This window comes from Ischnura elegans, chromosome 1 (genome assembly GCF_921293095.1).
Source record: "Ischnura elegans chromosome 1, ioIscEleg1.1, whole genome shotgun sequence".
NCBI classification, from domain to species: domain Eukaryota; kingdom Metazoa; phylum Arthropoda; class Insecta; order Odonata; family Coenagrionidae; genus Ischnura; species Ischnura elegans.
In genome coordinates this window covers 19917673-19937735 of record NC_060246.1, presented here as the reverse complement: position 1 = coordinate 19937735, position 20063 = coordinate 19917673, and the positions used below count along the sequence as shown (strand labels likewise).

The following is a 20063-nucleotide window of genomic DNA, read 5'->3' as shown; positions in this document are numbered from 1 at the left end:
TATAGCTTGTTGACTTAAACTATAGATGAGACACTGATGTACCACATACTCTGACATTCTCTGACTTTACCAGATTGTTTTGCAATAAATATCTTGCCATATATCCAACATTAGATGAAATAAAAATGTGATCAAGTTCAGTGAAATATTAACATTAAAACAGATTACATAAGTTTATGATGCTATCACTTTGGTGTATCATAATAGTTATAGAGTACCATCTGAATGGTATGCTAGGAATGGGATGCTCAATTAATACAGAGATATATGCAATGGCAGATGCAGGATAGAGACAAGGGGGGCTAAGTAAGGGGTAACCTCCCGGCAGTAGTGGGGGTCCGAACAAAATTATTATTCTATCTAGGGTTAATTGGATATCCAAGGGGGGGATAGCCCTCTTGGTCCCCCCCCCCATAGATCAGTCACTGTGTATATGTTCCTATGACTAAAATGCTACATTTTGTATCTGCTTGCAAGCGTCAGCATCCTCCTCAGGAATGCTGTTCTTGGCATATGAATTTTAACCAGGGGTGAAATCAAGTAATTTTTGCACTTAAGCATATTTCGTATCGAATTACTAATGATTACTAGGCAAAAGGTAAGTTACATCCACACCCTCAACGCAGTGATAAAATGTGAAACCCACAATAAAGTGATGCAGCTTCCTTGAGAAAATCAAACTGCAAATAGTAGGAATGAAAGCAAACACTCAGAATTAATAGATCACCACAAAGTGAAGTTCCACCGTCTCATAAAATACTAGGTGACAGTTTGAAGTGAAATGAGTTGATGTGCGTGAGGCATTCACGCCATCGAATCACACTCTCACACAATGATCAACAATGTGCAGGGAAGTCAAATGAGGGGGATGATGGGGTGAATGAGTACAGCCAGCAGCACAGAGGATAAAAAGTGATTCACAACTCAAAAGATGGTAAACTACACTATAGTAATTTTGTTAATAACTAGATTATTACTTTCAAAACAATATACATCTATAAATTATCATTATTTTTCATTGAGCATTCACCAATGTAGATGAATTCAAATATTAATCTTAACACATTCAATGTCCGATTTTCAAAAAGTCATCGAAATCAGCCGTTTAAATAAGAAAGTAAAATAGATTGAAGGATTTTCGTGCCATAACTTCCGTTCAAATACAGCTTTTTACATACGGCACACACTGTTTGAAAGATGGAATCTTACTGAAGGCCATACAAATGTCGGAAGACTCAGAAGTGGATATTAGTTACGTACGGAGGCGGAGAAAGGGCTCCTGGCCTGACCGACAGAGCACGTCAATTGACATGCTCTGTATCTCAGCTTCATCACACACAGACACACGCATAGTATTCTGTGTCATTCATGAAAGGTAAGAGGCTTATTTAACTCATTCATGAATAAAATCAACTGATTTGGGCATTACTTGGCGGAATGATGAGATGTTCATGGTGAATCAAAAACCAAGTACTGTTCCACAAACTTTAATTTGATATCGACTAGTTTCAACGGCTATAGCATCATTATCAAAAAAATTCATAAATTGAATAACTTTAGGGCATGTTTAAGCAATAGTGAATTAATTGTACAATTTTTTATTTATTTGGTTTCAATAATTAGTAAAGCATGGAAAAAGTCTTGATAAATGTTTGTCTTGATAATGATGCGATAGCCATTGAAACTAGTTGACAGCAAATCAAAGTTTGTGGAACAGTACTTGGTTTTTGATTCACCATGAACAACTCATTCATGGGTTAAGGACATTTTAGAGAAAAAATAGCACCTGTACGGAGCACTTAGTGTGAGATTCCAGTACCCCTACATCAACCATGGTATGCAAAGAAATAATTAGCAAGGAGTTTGGTCCATTTCAAATTCATGGGAAAATTAGAGTGAAACTTTGATATGAGCAGAGTCGTATTCATATTTTTTTAAAGGAGCTTTGCAAATGTGTTTTGCTAGTTCTAATCCTGAATCGTGGAAGCAAATACCTCAGAATGAGAAATAAGAGTGGATATTACATGACATCGAGAAATGAACTCCAGAAAATATATCAATAAGACTAAAATTCAGCTCAACCAGGGGCAACCTACAAGGAATATGCCTTGGGAGGGATGGATGAATGGGATGGCCTGGGGTGGCGACACATAACCCCCAGGGCAAAATCTGGTAAAAGTTTTGAAAGATGACATGCCTTGAAATATATTTTACATCGTTTTAGCACTAAAAATTGAACTTTAAGCAGATGCAGTAATTATATGTCGTAACTAGACAAAAGTTTGAAATAATTTTTTTATTTCTCTGAGGCTTTGGGGGAGATCTATCCCCTCACCCCCCCCCCCCCCTCCATAGATACGCCACTGATCTGAACAAATTTCAATACCTTATGTGGGGCAGCTTAATGTTTTAGTTCTAAAGAAGAATGATAGATGGCACCAAGCCCATGATAATGTTTTCCATGAACACAAGGCTGTGAAGTTAATTTTTTCTTTAATTGTCATTTATATTTACTGCTATTTTTTCTATTCCTTATAGTTAACCATCACAATTCAGATCTAAAATAACTAGGTTTAAGTCCTCACAAATTTAACTCAATGAGTTACCAACCTGAGTTTCAAAACCTAGTGCAATTGACTGGGTAACAGTATCTAAAGTCGCCAGGATAAATACGGTTAAAAAGGGGAATGGGTACGATGAATGTAAGTTGAAGATTACATCAATCTAAGGCAAGTAAGATAGGTCTATCTGAAGTAAAGTTGGGTGGGTCTGGAACAAATGGTCATTACATAAAACATGTGACCTGTTGGATATTTAAAATTGGAAAACAAATTAGCACCCTCATCATTAAAAAGTAAAATTTCAAAATTAAGATCACTGAAATGTTAAAAAGTACATACATAACGTTCTACAAACTTTGAATTTCCTCCACCATTAATACATATGTAAACTGCTGTGAATTACAAAGGAGTGTTAAGACACTTCACACTTAGGTTCATGTAAATGCATTGAATTTAATTCACCAAGAGATTTTTATAATTTTTCAGAAAGTATCTCAAATATGTTACTGTACCTTTCCTATCAATTCCAAGTTGTAATCATAATCAACATCAGGCCACTTCTGCTCTAACACTGATGATTCCTGCAATCATAAATTGAATAACTTTAGGGCATTTCTATGCAAAAGCGAATTGTACAATTTTTGATTTACATATTTGGCTCCAATAATTAGTAGAGCGCGGAAAAAGTCCATAATGTTACCAAAAAATCACCAAAAAGTCGCAATTATTTCTTAACAAATATTTTAGGAAAAAAAAGACTAAGGGCCGTATTCTTAGTCGACCCTGGATACGTCATCAGCCCCTACATAAACCGATCTCGCCCTACATACGCCAAATCAAGCCCTATATATGGCCGTTTTTGGAACTAAACGGGCCCTACTTGATGTAGGGTATCCGAACCAACCCTACACCCTACAAAAACATAGCGGCCAAATATCGTCTGCTGATCACTTCGATTAAAGAATCTACGTTACAATGGATATTAAGGGAGACGCAATAATACGCCCGAAAATTATCGGACGTCTTTTCTTAGCTTCATAGTTAGTTCCCAACACGCCACCAGAGTGGAAAATTGGCGCTGCGCCATCATCTACGTCATTTCAGAGAACTTGGCGACGGAATTACCCCCCACCACTTATGTAGGGTCGACTGAGAAACGCATGTAGGGGCCTCTTGTAATGTAGGGGTGGATATGTAGGGTCGACTAAGAATACGGCCCTAAGTCTCTCCTCGAGTCTTTCAAAAATCTTTTTCTCAAAGAAGTTATGTCAGATAGTAGCTAAATATACCTTTATTGATGGAAAAAAGCCCAGAGAACTAAGTTCTCTGATTTTTGAGGTTTCTTTGAACTTGATGAAAGAACAAACCACTATCCACAATGTTGTAAAATCTAAATTTCGCAAAAGAAATACTGTTTGGGCAATTTCATAAGAGGCACCCTATGTAGTAAATTTTGCTTCCTCAAATTGATGGATAAATTATACATTATGTAAAACTACTGCTACTGGATCACTATGAAAGGTATTTATTTTGATATTGGCTTCAAAATATTGAAGCAAGGTACTTTTTAAACTATCTAAGAGCTATTCACTATTGATTTGTGATGAATCTTTGTAATGTATGTGTTTCTAATGTTTTGATCCAATGTACATGTTTTGTATGTTTCGTTGTATCGAATGTTTTCATAAATGTGTTGTATACAACATCCCCGAGGGCCAATCCTCGCCGTGGATGAATAAAGATAAAGATAAAGAATCAGTCTCTAATTTGTATGTGATCACCACATTATCTGCATTAAGGTGATGTTTGAACAAATAAAAACTAAGCTTCCAAAAGTTTCCTGAAATTCTGCTGTAGAAAATAGGATGCTTGTTACTAATCCTAGAAGCAGTGTATTTCATTGGTTTAAAGAAGTTTAATTCATAAAAAGCTGACGGAAGTGCCATAATTTGGAACGATAGCAAATGTCTATAGCTCGTAAAGTGGAGAAAGTAAATTGAACATAATCAGATCATATTGCAGGGAAATTGCTGATGATCAAATTTATTTTTAAAAGCCTTGGCCACAGCAAGGAAGTTTCAAGGATTGCTTAATAAATGCCTCTAGTATTCACGAATGAGTTCATTAAATGCCTTACTGAGAAAATTATAAAGGGTATCTTATGTCCAACAAAAGTTTTGAATAGCATAAAAAATGCTTCATTGATGACCAATATCTTCTGCATATGTATCTACCAAGCTGTATAGTGCATTTTGACATATAGTTCCAATAATTATGGGAACATTCCAACAACACCTAAAGGTAATAAAAATTAAGTTTTAAAATATCAAGGAAAAGAAAAAACAAGACCAGAGAGTGAGATGCTACAGCAGTCATATTTATACCCAATCAATTTCCTTGGACTCAGGGTTGACTCTTCCTGGGGCGGTCACAAATCCAGCCCACAGCTCAGATGCAAAGTGAGGAGCCATTGGTGCAAGCAGTATTAGAAGCGTAGCAAGGCCACGCTCATAATGGCTACCTTGTTGAATGACTGATGGAGAAGCTTTCTGAAAGTAAAACATCATCAATACAATGTGGAATGGCAACACTTTCAGACCATGCAAGAGCTTCCTATGTTCAATACTTGAATTTAAGTTTAAACGACTTTCCTGGTGTATTAAATTCAAAAATTCCTCCAGGGTTTCCCACCAGATGTAGTTTTCTATTGCTGCTAACATTTCGACAGACGAATAGTCTTCATCTCTAAGACATATTATGTAACTCTTCTGTTCTCGGCATGACTGATCCAAACCGACATTTCAGGCCAAAAATGGATCTTTGAAGGCTCTGTTTTGCTATCTCCTATCTCTGTATATTATTAATGTTGAAAAGAAAAATGCCATTGTATTTTCCAGGCATATCTTAATAACATTTAATCTTTTCCTTGCATACATGATTTAAAACTTGCTCACAACTTTTTTTCACTAAGTAGAGCAAAAATATTACAAAAACCATTTTTAACAGAGAATATTTTGATTTTTTTAAAGATGAAATAGAATTTATATGATAAAATTTGCAGATATTATCCACCATTATGCTTATGCAAGGATGATGCAACTTACTTTCAGTGCATTGGAAAGACCCTGCATCTTGGAGATGGCAACGGATAGCTGATGGGAGGCAGAGTAGTTGAATGTTGCACCCTTAAGGTAAAAATTACGGGAGTCCCACATCTGCTGTTCTTCGGATTCAAAGTGATCTCCCTTGGGAAGCAATTCCTCACTACTCCTTAATTCTCGAAACCTCCTCATGGTGAGCCATAACCTCCGTTGCCAATTAATGATGCCAGGGAAGGCTGAAAAAGAACAAGCATTTCACATTTTGGCCAACCTTATCTCCACTTGGATTTTTTCAACTCTTTTTGGTAAAAATTCAAAATAACTTAATACATACCAGCTTTAATCAACTAAAGATTATCACTCCAGTGTGCATCTGCCTACTAACAACAAGGATCAACATAATTGAGTTATGTATTTAGTCTTTCTTAAAGTCAGTTCCATCTACTGCAAACATCATCAATGTTAGGCATTAAACATCAAATTTAAGTCAAAATTAGTCTTTTCACTGTTTCAAATGTCTTGCTCCTCCAACAACTACAGTAAACTCTTGATTTTACGAAGTCAGTGGGACCGGAAAATTGGCACTTCGTAAAATCGAGTTTCGTAAATTCAAACCTTTTTCATAAGTCACGAAAAAAATGTTCGCTTTTGTTTCTTCCGCCGTTTTTTGTCTTTAGTGGTCTTATTTAAATGTTTTCGGTGGTTATTCTCGGTATAATTCATAGAAAAGGCTTTTTGCTATCGATTTATGATGTGAAAAATCGTTAAATAATTATACCACCATAAAATTCCCATTTCTTGTTCATACTTCAACATCAACGATCGCTAAAGAAATTCCCGACCAGTTTAGAAAACGTAATCAAATAATGAATTGCAATGTTTATTATAAGAATTGACAGTTATAAATTTGTGGTTAGGAGCCAATAGCTACTATTAAGTATGCAAAAGATAGATATTTGTTTCTGACACCCACAGAATTTTAGCGGCAGCCGGCCTAACCGCCATTTATGTCGCCCTCTATCGCTCAGTGACGAGAAAAAAAAGAAAAACAAGGGTCTTAGCCCGTTTCCAAAATAACCTTCGTAAGTTAATATTTCGAGTTACTTCGTATTTTCAGCAGAATGTGCTCTATTTTCACTGTGATTCAATTACGATCATAAATAACGTAGGATGTGATTATCTTCTGGCGAATATTTGAAGTAAATTCTGTTTGAGTTCTCCGTCCGACTACTGTGTTCCATCATCTTCGCAGACGTTGCCATAAAAGACTTAATTCTTCATCAGGACTGTATTCTTCATACCGGGTGTGAGGTGACCTGTTCATATAGTATGTTTCTCTCCTTTTATGCCGACAGGAGCAAGGTTCCAACCGGAAAACGACAGGAGAAACATCTTACAGTATCGCAGAAATATAGATAGAAACGTTATTATCCACATTGATTGTTTTCCTACAAGAGACGTTTTATCATTTCTCAACGTGGTTAAGTATTGGTTCGCTAGCGTGAATTCCCAAAAAATGACACGCAAAAACCTGTACCGTCACCTCATTTAGTTTTCGTGTTCCTTTCTCCGCCGTATTGAAAGTTAGGCAAAGGATCATTGACATAGAGAAAAGATTTTCTTAGTTTTAGCACTAAAAAATAGTCGCGCCATAATCGTAAATAAATATAGTGTGGAAAGAGCAAAGAAATTAATTTCAATTGAAAAGTCAGCTGAGAAGAAGAGAGACAATTATAAGCGCGGCACCATTTTCCCGATAGTGGAAGATACTTCTTCCGCCTCTCTCCGGTTAATAACTTCCCCCCGTTGCAGGTAAAGATGAACCATGCCCTTCTCCACAATCGGGGAACGTTCCCAGTGGGTGGGGTGAATAAGAGTGGGATGGGGATTGCCTGAGGGAAGAAGTGTGGTCAGCACAAGGACTGGTGAAGGGGGCAGGACAAAGAAGGGTGGGGAAATGGCCTTCAGCTCTGCCTCAGTCTACTTTTGGGGGCCGTATTTTTTTGCGACGCACACAAGCTCAGTCACCTTAGGGAGGGAGTGAATGGGAAATGCTGGGGAAGGAGGGGTTTGGGATGCGTAAGGTGGGTGTCAGCAAGATCAGCCAAAGGCGGCAGGAGGGAAGGTTCTGCTTTGGAAAGACAGAACCCCAGCATGGGAGAACGGGGAAGCGCGTGAGAAGAAAGTTCATGGTTAGACTTGGAAGTGCGTCTTCATTACGAGAAGCCTGAAATATAAATTGGCGGTAAATAGAGCCCAGTACTTAAGATATTTAAGTTGTTCATTCACAAAGGCCAATATATACACGAAAAGATATTATGGCGCGGATTGCATGTATCAACGTCCATTTCGGGATGTTATTAATTTCTGTTCCCATTTATAAAAGTAGCAAATAGATTTGAAAGAATGATAATCATGAATAAAAATATCTAAATTGATATCCAAACGCACATGAGCAAAATAGATGAATGTATACATACCGATCCATCGCAATTAATACCGCTCAAGCTTCTTCCGGTATAGGACTTTAAAATTCTGGATAATGCCTTGGTCCAAGGGCTGGGACTTGCTAGTCGAGTTCGGGGGTAAAAAGAGGACTCGAACATTAGCCAATTTTAGATCTTCCACGTATTTATGAACGGTGGCATTATCCATTATTAAAACAAATTTGCTGTTCTCTCCAGCAATTTTTCTCTGTAGACGTATAACCGTTTGCTGGAAAATTTCTCGGGTCATCCAGCTGTTTTTATTTGCATGGTAAAAAACGGGGAGGGCTTCCAATTTTACATGTTATAAGCACCGTGGCCTTTCAAATTTCCCAATGACAACGGGCTTATTTTGTCCGTGCCCGTTTGGTTGACGCACAGCCCCACAGTAACACGCACTTTACTCTTTTTCCCCCCATGGCACCTTTGCCCTTTGAAACCCAGGGTTGCGTCAGGTAATGCATTAAAAAATAGCCCAGTTTCAGGGGCCAGCGAGGGTGAGCTCGTCGAGGAAAGGGTCCCGGATTAGGGACCCTTCGAAGTGCTTCGGCGAAAAGTAGTCAAGTAGTCTTCGAAGTACGTTCACAGCAGTGCAAAGGGTTAATTAGGGGTGTACGAAATACTCCGCGCGACCTTCCTGAAATGTTAAACTACGAATTATTGTCGATGCTATGTTTACGAACAGGCACGTAAATAGGGGCATAATGTCAGCCGCGATATTTTAACTGAACTCCTACTCCCCCTAAATTCCCACAGTGAGGTTTTTGGCGACCCATTTCTCTCCAAAGTTGCATAATCATTTACGATTTCGCACTTTTGATGGACCACAGTTGGAAGCGCTGATTTTTTAGCTACTTACGCCGGCGTAACTAGTTTTGTTGACAAATTTTTCGCCGTAGTTCGTATAAACGAATGCCATTTGCTCCTAGGGACCGAGCCGAGGTTCGTAAATTCAAAAAATTTCGTATAATCGAAACTTCGTATAATCGAATAGCGCCATGTATTTAGCATAGGCTTTTCACCGGGACCGCAATATCACTTCGTATAATCGAAAACTTCGTAAAATCCTGCTTCGTAAAATCAAGAGTTTACTGTATTACATTTTGCCGACTCATTTAATTACGTCTGGTTCACTAGCAGGATTTCAATTATGCCAAGCCAACAAGGTAACTAGCCTAACTCTCCCCTTTTTCTTAACACCCATAGCACTATGCACTTTCCCACCCTCACTACCTCCCCTCTTATCCACCTAGTTTTCATACTTACATAGTAGTATAGACTGATCATGAAACCTGAAGTAGTTAATCAGTACTTAAAACTCCGAGTAATGACCAATAAATTTTTTGGTAATATCTTAAAACTTTCAGCATAAAAAGGTTTCCCTAATTTAATCTACCATTAATTACAGTAAAACTTTGATTTACCCACACTTGTTTCACTAGGTTTTCAAAACCGAACAGATCTAAGTCTGGCGAACACATCTTGCATTTGGTCACCTATTCACCAACACTGGATTTTACATGCATACTCAGATTATATATGTACAGTGCCCATATTAGATCCTTCCAACCATGTAAAATCAAGGCTTTACAGTATTAATATTTGGTTTCACTCCATCAGAATTACTTACTTTCAGGCATCCATTTCCTATGAGATGTTGGGGCTACATCAGCCAGTACAAGGAGACGCGTTGTATCAGCACCATGTTCTTCAATCATGTCTGACGGTTCCACGCCGTTGCCTTTTGACTTGCTCATCTTCTCCCAAGACACTGAAACGGGCTCTTTAGTGGTCCTTTCAAAAACCTTCTTGCCTGTAAAAGAATACCGAATGGTTATACAAACCCAATACAGAAAAGTAGAATGCATAACACTGTGAGGGGGGGGGGCAATGGGATGGATAATCATATGTCAGTAGCAAAAAGAATGGCAATTCCTTTCATAAAAATGTGTAATTACAGAGCCATGTAAGTCTTTGTTTAAAAAAAATTAAAAGAATTGACATTCCTTCAATATCAGTTTGGAAAGTGTCTATTCAATTCTTCTTTCCCCAGTTCCACCAGTAATTGAGCTCAGTACTGGAACCAGAACTGAAGCAAAAAACAATTGGTAACAAAATTACTTGATCAAAAAATGTTTAAATAACCTAGGTACCAATATATAAGGTAGGTCGCTCTCGAGGAAGAAATTGAGATTGTTCTGTGCATGACATCATGTGGAGAGCAGTTGGTGGCGGAGAATTTAAAAGTAACTCAAGATTATAAAGACTCTACTTCTGCTGCTTTCAAGATTTGCTTCGCAAACCTTTCTCTCTCACAAGCAAAATTTTTGCAAGTTATCCTGAGAGAATCTTGAAAAGCCATTTACATAATTTGGCGTGCAATTGCATAAACTGACATGTGTACCAAATCGCAGTCAAAATTGTATTGTTTAAAGCGGTGAATTATTAGAACTCATGCAACAATGCATGGACGTGAGATCGCAAAAAAGCCCGTTCTAATTTTGTTAGTGCATTCACGCAATTGCACGCCATAATGAGAAATTACAGTTCCAACATGGGCAATTACATCCCCAGTTCAATACAACCTTAAGTCAGGAAATTTCACAAAACTACTATAAACTCTATTAAGTTTTGGGTGAAAGGAAGCTGGAAAGAAAAAAAGATAAACCAACTCGTACGGAATCACAAAATTAGATAAGCTTCCTACTTCGAGACCCTATTGAGAAGCAATCTAATATCCCAAGAAAATGAACAAAATTAGAAGTTACATTATGTTTTATCAAATAATAAAATAATAAATGATAATTATGTTTACTTAATAAATTCCTGTGTTTGCGGGCAAAGTGGCTTGATAGGATTACTGTTTTATGTTCGAGGGAATTTTTATGACAGGTTTGGAAGTAGGTTGACAAGTCTGTTTTTCTTTCGCATCCTTTTCCTAGAGTCATTAAAGCAATGAAAGTCTGATGCTAGTATTCAAAGAAAAGTTTTTTTTTTACTTTCCAGTCCAAAAATCATTAAAGAATTTAGAAGAACCATTCCATTTGAAGCATAGAATAATCTATCTTTTCATAAGAATCCACGACTAGTTGGATTTCCAGTCTATTTAATAAATGATTGAAGCCAAAGGCGAATCCAGGATTTTTTCTGGGGGGAACAAGGTCTGACTGGAAAACAGTCTTCTCATGTTTGAGATTAAAAACAACCAACATACAACAATTAATGTACCAAATGTTCTCTTTACTTTAATATAAAAGTTTTTAATACAAGAATATTAATAAGTCACATGTATTTTAACGACAGTTTTTGAGCCCCTTGGGCGATGCTTTTATTCGAGCGCTGACTAGTAAATAACCAATATCCGGCAAATCTGTCTCCTTGACTTGGGCTCAAGGCTTAAATGATTGAAGTTCTATTATACATAAAACAAAACGAACGAAATGATACCAGTATTGATAATCTTGTCAATATTTTAAGCACCTGGGGGGGGAGGGGGCATGATAAAATATGATGTATTGGAATTAATCAAATGGTATTATGCGAGTATCAATAGCTGATTTCTCGATGAAATTAACGAGATACTTTACCATATGAAATTATAATCACTTTTTATTTAATTGCTCTATGTTCATTGAAAACTACAAAATATCATTTCAAACCTACGATTCCCTTTAAAAAGAATCAAAAATATTAAATTGAGGATAGGAGTACGATATTCAGAAATGAAATTTAAGTGGAAGGGGTAGATAAAAGGGTCATAGAAGGGAGAACAACTAAAAACACATACCACCCATTACTGCGTGAATACTAATTTTCAATGGTAATTATCGGCTAAGGAGGAAACTTTTTAACTAATATCCGTGCTTTTTAAAAACAATTTTCGACCCCATACATAGTTGTTTCAGTGGTAAATATTGAAGATATCAACCATATACTCAAGACTTAAAAAAATGCATTAAAAAGGACTCTCCCTCTTACTTACCCTAATTTAAATTAAAGATGTCCTTTCCCTGGCATGCATTCACACACTTCATCCTCATGTTGCTATCTCTAGGAAAACAAAAAAACTTGAATTTTCCATTTTTGCTGCTGTTGCTGCATCCAAAAACAGAACAGAAAGATATCTGGATACAAGAATCGTCGTTTTTATGGCTATAAAACTCCTATCATTCACACAGTAATCTACTATTAATCGCTCTCAACACCACTCATAACAGCCACTTTGCTCTCCACACTACGTCACATAATCAAAGCCCGCGAGTTTCGATGTGTGACCGAGATGCGCAATGAACTACCTAATATATTAGTACCTTGTAAATAACCTTGCTACTGCATAATTTATACTACATACTGTAAACAGTAATTTTTGATCCAATCTTTATCAGGATAAAATGATGTTACATATATAGTAGGCAGTAGACACAATACCTTTCCAAAATTTGTGTACAGCTGAAAATGAAGGAATGGAAATGAAAAATTTGATCAAGAATCAAAACTGAGAATCAGGACTGGAATATGGAATTGGAACTGACTTCCACTGCTGGGTTGTTGATCTGACAGTGCCACTACTAACAATTTAAAAGTAAGATGGCATCCACTATAACAGCAAATTCTGTTCATCAGTTCATGGCATTATCAAATTACGTTAAAAATTCTAACAAAATCAATTCTAACATCTAGAAACAATCTATCCTGAGAGATATAAGTACTCACCTTGTGCTTCCACATCGCTCGCACGAAGGTACTTTCCAGATTTCTTCGCCCGATACGTCTTCCCCATGATCATACCCTGCACAAGCATGCGTCTGAATGGCTCTGGATTGGGGAGAAGTCCCTCAGAGTGTAGGAAGTGTGACATGAAGCGGGCATAATACAAGTGCAGCACGGCTTTGGGAGACAGAGGAGAAGGAATTAGAGCAAGCCATGTAGGCTCACTGCCACCAACTTCCAACTTTAATCGTGTCTGCAACACGGGCATTACTAAAACCATATGGATCTTAATCTCTCATATGGCTCAAGCAAATCCTCCCCACACATCACCCTCTATTCTGCAATTTGAACAATTCTATATCTATTTTTGTGTTTGTTTATTATGATAATATTCACAGTCACCAAAAGTCAATCACTTGAATAACAATGAACAAGAGTGTACCATTATTTCAAACAAAGGAATGGAGGCAAACACTTACCTAAAATGTAGTGCACACATGAAAATTGGTGCTAAGAGTTGAAATTAATTAATGTTTGTTTTTACTTGATCACTACAATAAGAATAGACGACCATACTACATACTTTTTACTTGACCACTACCATAAATACCCAATGCAGGATAGTGATCCACTCACCATGCTCCTTTCCGCCAATGTACAAATCAACAGGCATGAACTTCTTGGCTTTCTCGGGACAAAACGGAGCAGAGGCATTTTTTGGGTCCAAGTACCTCAGGAAGTACCATGAGGAATCCACAAAGGTGTCCATGGTATCAGTTTCCCTCTCTGCTGACCCTCCACACCTGTAAAAGGATAGCTTATCAGAAAACCACAGTCAAGAAATATTTGTCTTCACTTATATATTACCTTGTAAGTTGGCAAAATAGCCATATGGTGGAAAGTGTTAGCAGCCACTAACTTATAAAATAATACTGAAATACATATATAGGCACTCTAAATGAAAGATTTCACTGTCTGAGTTCAACCTAGGATTTAGTAAATACCTTCCCCAACAAACCTTTCTTAAGTAAACATTTCCACTGGACCTGAATTATAGCATAGGTCTAAGATGATGTTTTCTGTGTCTCTCTGTAGAGAGTCTGTTCTTATTCCCTCAAAAATATAATCCTAGCAAGTAGCTCTAAGTCTCCAGCAGGTTACAACCTAATTCAAGTAAAAGCTGTGTAATTCTTTCCCATTGTTGTGGCCATTATTAACATATCATACAACTTTCCTTAGTATATTAATTAGTTGACATATAAAATCTTTCTCTCCCAGGTTCCATATGTTTGCCACATAATCAAGTTGCTACATAACAAGTGCAAAGTGCGTAGATGCACCTTCACTGATTGAATACTTTGATTTTACCAGATTGGAAAAAAATAGAAATTAATTTTGTTTTCTAATGAATAAGCAATGAGGCTGATTTAATATAATTGTATTAAAGAAGAAAAATCACTAGTAAAATGAAATAACTACAGTCAAAGTTTTGAAGAGATTCAATAATAATTAGTGAATTAGTATCATGAAGTTTGGTTTAAATGGATACATAAAATGTTTTCAACTAAAATTTCGTCAGAGACTTAATCTGGAATAATATTTCAACAAAGCTGAAAGCATTCAATATACTTGTACATTCACTTTATTATTACCATAGCAAAAATATAAAAATTGTCGCATAAAATCCTTTCAGACTTGATTTTGTGGAATACATATTGCTATATCCACGAAAAAAACACTAATGGTAATTTCCACACTATTTAATTTAACACTCAACGACCGACCATGGTTTCAACACTTTGTGTCATTTTTAAGGTGACACAAATCCTTGAAAATGACAAATAGTGTTCAAACCATGGTAGGTCGTTGAGTGTTAAATTAAAAATTGTGGAAATTGCCATTTGTGTTTTTATCATGGATAAAAATTGTCGTCCATGACACACAATAAAGTACAACCATCATACTAAAAAATTCAATGGAACCAAATAGTAGAGCTTTCAAGTATGCATCTGAAGGGCTTTGCAGAGCATGCCCGAGTCAGAATGACATGAATGGAAGATCACAGGATTACAGTGAGTCAAGAAGCCAGAGTAGGTAATTGCTAGGGAAAACTAGGTAGAGTTAGGGACTAGAGAGCTAGGGATTCATGGGTACTTTCCAAGAGTAATACAGAAGGCAATTCAGATAATGAAAAACCTGAAATATTTCAATAGGGAGAATGGATATTTGGTGGCCATAATGTGGAGAGAGAATTTTCTAATCCTCAGCTCATAGGAATGCAGAACCAAATTATGTGAATTCTAGCACTGAAATCTACCGGGATATTCCATCAGAAAGAGAACGTACTGGGGGCAGGAAGTTTGCTTCCACTGCTCGTTCCTGTTGAGCGTTGGCACTCCTCTTCCGCCCCCACTGGCTGATGGCTGAGGGGGTGGCAGCAAGACGGGTAACTGATCAGGTGGCACCGGAACAGCACCACAGTTGGGACAGTGGACCATGGGGATGGGAGTGCCCCAGTAGCGCTGACGGGATATCAGCCAGTCCTTGAGGCTTGGGCTGACGTGATGGCCGCCCACACCCAATGCCCTTGCCTTCTCGCACACGACGGCCCTCGCGTCGGCCACACTCAGCCCCGAGAGGTCAGGGCCAGCAGAGGGCAACATGCACCCCTTCTCGTCCACCATCTGTGATGGCATAAGCAAATGAGTTGGCAGAAGGGCACAGGCATTGAGGCCACGAACAACATCTGACAGGGAGGAAGAGGACATGCACAAATATTGGGAGGCCAACAGAGCTAAAATTCAAACACTTGTCACCCCATGATCAGTTAGTCAATATTCCTGAGCAGGATGAGCATCTCCAGTAAGACTTTGAGAAAATACAGTAGACAGGGTGTCCAGCCAATCAAGGCAGAAAAATTCATGCATAATTCAAGGTTTACTGAGGAAATTAAAAAAAAAATTCCAGGATAATCTTATGTGATTACTGCGATAGATGAGGATTTTAAAACAAAAAAATTAAATACTTTTAAATAATATTATATTTATGCATTACTTTACGTTCCTGATTTAAAGAATTACATTAGTAATAATTTTACATGATGAAAAGTGAAGAAAACTTTGTAATTCCACATAAATATTTAATGTACAACATAGGACCGTCTGGTGATGATGACGTGCCACCTCGAAACCTCGGTCGTACATTAAATATTTATGCGGAATTAAAAATTTTTATTTACTTTTCATCATGTTAAGTAGATTCCATAAAGTCATGCCTGAAGCAACTTATACTTTTACACTTAATATGTGAATGTCTCACATGGCACCTCAAGGCATTCGTCATAATTTAAATAAAATGGGTGTTAAACTGGCAAAATTTTATGTGAATTGGAGTTGAAATAAAAATATTTGAGATTTCAGGTTGGAGCAAAAATTCATGAATGATTAATGGATAATTCCAGGGACTAAAATTCATACATAAAACCAGATTCTTTTCGGTTTTCCCAGTCACTGGACACACTAAGTAGAAGGCTGATAATCCAGGACATGCAGGATCAGAAAAATTCTGGAATAATGATATTTCGAGTGCTTAAATCCCTTTCAGAGGGCAATTAACTGCACTACTGCCATTTTCATATGGGAAGTCTGTGAAAAGTGGGGATGGATGGGCAAAAAGAGCTTATTACCCAGAATAACCTCTACTCATTGAATTTTTGCATGTCTGGCAAGAAAATGCTTGTATAATTGTACCAAGAATGACGTGGATTTACCAGGTAGCACTTTGGGGACGACTTATTTTGCAAATGCACCACTGAAACCTATGATTCAGCTGGCTAGGTCTCCATTTAATATCTCATTTTCCCCCTCCTCAACCCAACATCAGATATTTCTAGCACTAAATGAGAATTAATGGTGTAAGTCATTCATATATGAGCAGAGGCTACCATCTTATAGTTCTCAAAACTTGACTGCTGAAATGTTTCCCTGATCACAGTCTTAAATTCTTCTATGTTACTCCTCATTCTCATTTTTAAGCTAATGGACTTTCCATGCGTCACAATGTAAAACTCAATTTAACATGAATACAATTGCACCACGTCCTTTTCATCATCTAATGCCAAAAGAGGAACTGACTTCGTGCACATTGCAATAGCTCTTGATTATTGATGTTTAATTGGTATTCAACTTTCACGGTTATCATGAAAGGCTTTGATAACAAATGATAACTCTATGATGCACTGCAATTACATACTCCAGTAATACATAAAATGGGCTAGCCTTTAATAACTTTCAAATTTATATTTTCCATATAAAATTTACTTCTCTATGACCATGGTTTTGAAAAAAAAAGACACCTGAAACTATCAATTTCACCATACGTGCATTTCTCTCAGGCAATCATAACATACCTTAGAGTTTATACTGAAGCCTTCATTAACAGCTATCTTGAGATCCAAAGAATTTTCTCCTGGCAGCCCAAGACGACATCCATGAGTGCCCAAAAACCCAGCAACATCCATCATAACATCATCATCATCACATTTCTCATCAAGAGCGATGAGAGGTAACTTTTGTCCAGTAATTGGATGATGAGCCCAACAAGGAAGTCTTTGCCATGGACGATTGCTGCCCACTGTTTGGCTAGTGCTATTCTATGATGGAGAAGGGAGAATATACAAATAATAATAATTACAAGTGTTCGGAGAACTTCATCCAAAATCTTTGAAACCAATTTTACACGAAATAGTATAAACATAGTTGACCATAGAACATTCATACACATTAAAATACTAAAAATATTAATGAAATGTACTGTTTACAATGTAAAATACAGGGACAACAATAATCGAGACATGGACAGGAATAATCACGATTTTCAGTTTGCAATTTTTTTGCTGACAGATGTATCAGAGATTGGACAGTGAGGCAAAATCTAGCACTTAAATCTGTAATGCCTGGCGACCTTTCCGGGGGTGAAGGGCAGGACTCAGGAACTACTATTGAGAAGGAGCATTAACCCCATCCCTCTCTTACAGGTACACATAAAACATCAAATAAGTTAAATAAATATTACGTAGGTGATACCCAAAAAAGATCATGGAATTATAACCCTTCTGATTGATGGTTTCACTTTTCTCCCTCCTCTTCATCAGGTCCCCTTGTCTCCTAGGCCTCCTTTCACCTACATGGGTTCTAAGTAAGGTAGGGTACCTCCCTAAGGAAAGAAGTGGTCGTAGCAGGAGATGAAGGAAGACCTAGGGAGAGAAGGGGGCTAAAGTGAGAGAAAGGAACCCTTCTCTCCCTATGGTAATGCTACATCTTCATTAAGACTCAACTCAAACACCTTCTAAACCCTACTCCTTTCACTCAATAGGCCCCATACTCCCAACTAGCCTATATTTCTGGGCTCCATATCTCCAGAAGGTATCATTCAATACTCTGGTCATTTTATCTTTGCGGGTGAGCTGGTGCGGCTAAAGCAAGTTGAGGTGAGGGGAGGGAAAGTCTCTCGACATGTGACTTTCCCTCAGCCGATCCAGCAGACCGTAGGCTTGGCCTCAGTCAGTCACTCTCAGACCTCCATTGAGTGAACATCGTGAATCTGCTCATGGAGCAGTGTTGCCAATCATGCGTTCCCCTTGTATGTGCCTAAGTATGCCTTTCACCACTGGTGCCTGATTCAGCGAGGTAGCTGACAATGTCATGGGCTTCTGTGAGGGAATTATCCTCAATAGCTTCCAAATGAGAAGGTATATTGTGTTGGCGCTGGGGCCAAAATACCTATGACTTACACATTTTCAGTGACAAAGTAGGGTGGCTATGTACATTTGGCAATGTTATGTTCGCTCCTCCTCTCTCTCTCTCAGTACCTCTACCCCATCAGCGAAGCCTTCCGAGTGTGACCGTACTCTCACAAAAGCCCACCTGCAGGCACAAAGTGAATAGAATACATATATGTAGATATCCATTTTATTCAGGATGCTCTCCCCTGTGGGAAGAAGGAGGCCAAAGGTTAAGGGGGGCCTATAAAGAGAAGCGTGCCTGTGGAGAGAATATTTTCAGTTAAATCCTTCTTGAATGAAGATTCAAAAGTTTTTTTTTCCATACTCAAACCAATACTGTCCCATTAAATCTATTCTGATGACCATAGTCAAGAAGGGTCATTCCTACTTATGCATGTATGTGACAGAGCTTTTAGTTTCAAGCGCAACCACCAAGGACAGCCATCTGGCTGAGGTTGTTGCCTAGAGGCCCTCAGGTCCCTGTTGATGCCGCCAGGGTACGTGTGACATAGCACCAGGAAGGCGCCACGACACAGTAAGCGTGAATTTCACTGCATTCAGCATGTGGAAGGGGGGAGAGTCAAGCTAGGAGGAGACGGAGCAGCCAGCTGCTACTCTCTCCGCCATTCTGTGTGGAAGCTGGAATATTTTCTTCATGGACACGTACTCAAAATTGGCATTTTGTGACCTAACAGAGGTAGATACATCTAAATGCACAATATTTTGCCCTCATAGAAAATTACCATGAAGTATTAAATTTGTCGATTTGTGACCTTCCTCCCCAATAAATGGCCCACAAGTGAGGGTAAGGGGTTCACCTAGAGGTCTAAAATTTTATTGGCCTTGATTTTGACCAGTTGCACACTTATTTTCATTGAGACACGTTTCTTTGAAAAAAAATCAATTTTTCCAATCATTACCCCTCATTTTCAATCATTACTGTATAATAGAGCGGATTAAAAAAATCGATTTTTTTCAAATTCATCTGGCCCAATGAAAAAAAGTTGTGGGACCGATCAAAAATAAGGCCTGAAAAATTTAAGACCTCTACGTGAACTCCTGACCCTCGCTCAAATGCAATTTAGGGGGGGGAGGCTATTTTCCCTCACAATAAATGACAATGTTTACTCATCGCTCTCCGACAATTCCCTTTTTTCCTCAATTGTCGAGTTTCTTTAGGATCCAATCCAGCAGCCATCATCTTTTGTTTCGTAAGCTTGTCTCTCAAAATATGTCTTTATTAGGGGAAACCTTACACCCCTTCTTGCACTTACACGCAAAAGTGTCGCATCATTTCAAATGTTCCTTTAAAAGTGTTTGAGTTTTATACTTCAATAAAACCCTACTCTTGGCCTATTCTCATTTTCCGTAAGTTTTAGTACTTCCTGTCGTACCGCTAAATCCATTTAGTCACACTCATAAT

General features: G+C 37.9%; 1 protein-coding gene across 2 annotated transcripts in view; it reads right to left on the bottom strand.

Annotated features, from left to right (window-relative positions):
- The window catches only part of LOC124156541 (probable leucine--tRNA ligase, mitochondrial), a 37867-nt gene that overhangs the window by 7269 nt on the left and 10535 nt on the right, over positions 1 to 20063 (bottom strand). Inside the window, exons 6-13 of one of the 2 annotated variants that reach the window (XM_046531145.1) lie at positions 17267 to 17509; positions 15205 to 15542; positions 13495 to 13661; positions 12862 to 13035; positions 9779 to 9961; positions 5666 to 5898; positions 4946 to 5110; positions 3074 to 3142 (exon numbers count right to left, since the gene is read on the bottom strand). In XM_046531145.1, coding sequence (XP_046387101.1) covers positions 3074 to 3142; positions 4946 to 5110; positions 5666 to 5898; positions 9779 to 9961; positions 12862 to 13035; positions 13495 to 13661; positions 15205 to 15542; positions 17267 to 17509 — 1572 coding nt within the window. Of the gene's footprint in view, positions 1 to 3073; positions 3143 to 4945; positions 5111 to 5144; positions 5412 to 5665; positions 5899 to 9778; positions 9962 to 12861; positions 13036 to 13494; positions 13662 to 15204; positions 15543 to 17266; positions 17510 to 20063 lie in introns of those variants that run through there. The other variant, XM_046531154.1, reaches the window with a different exon arrangement.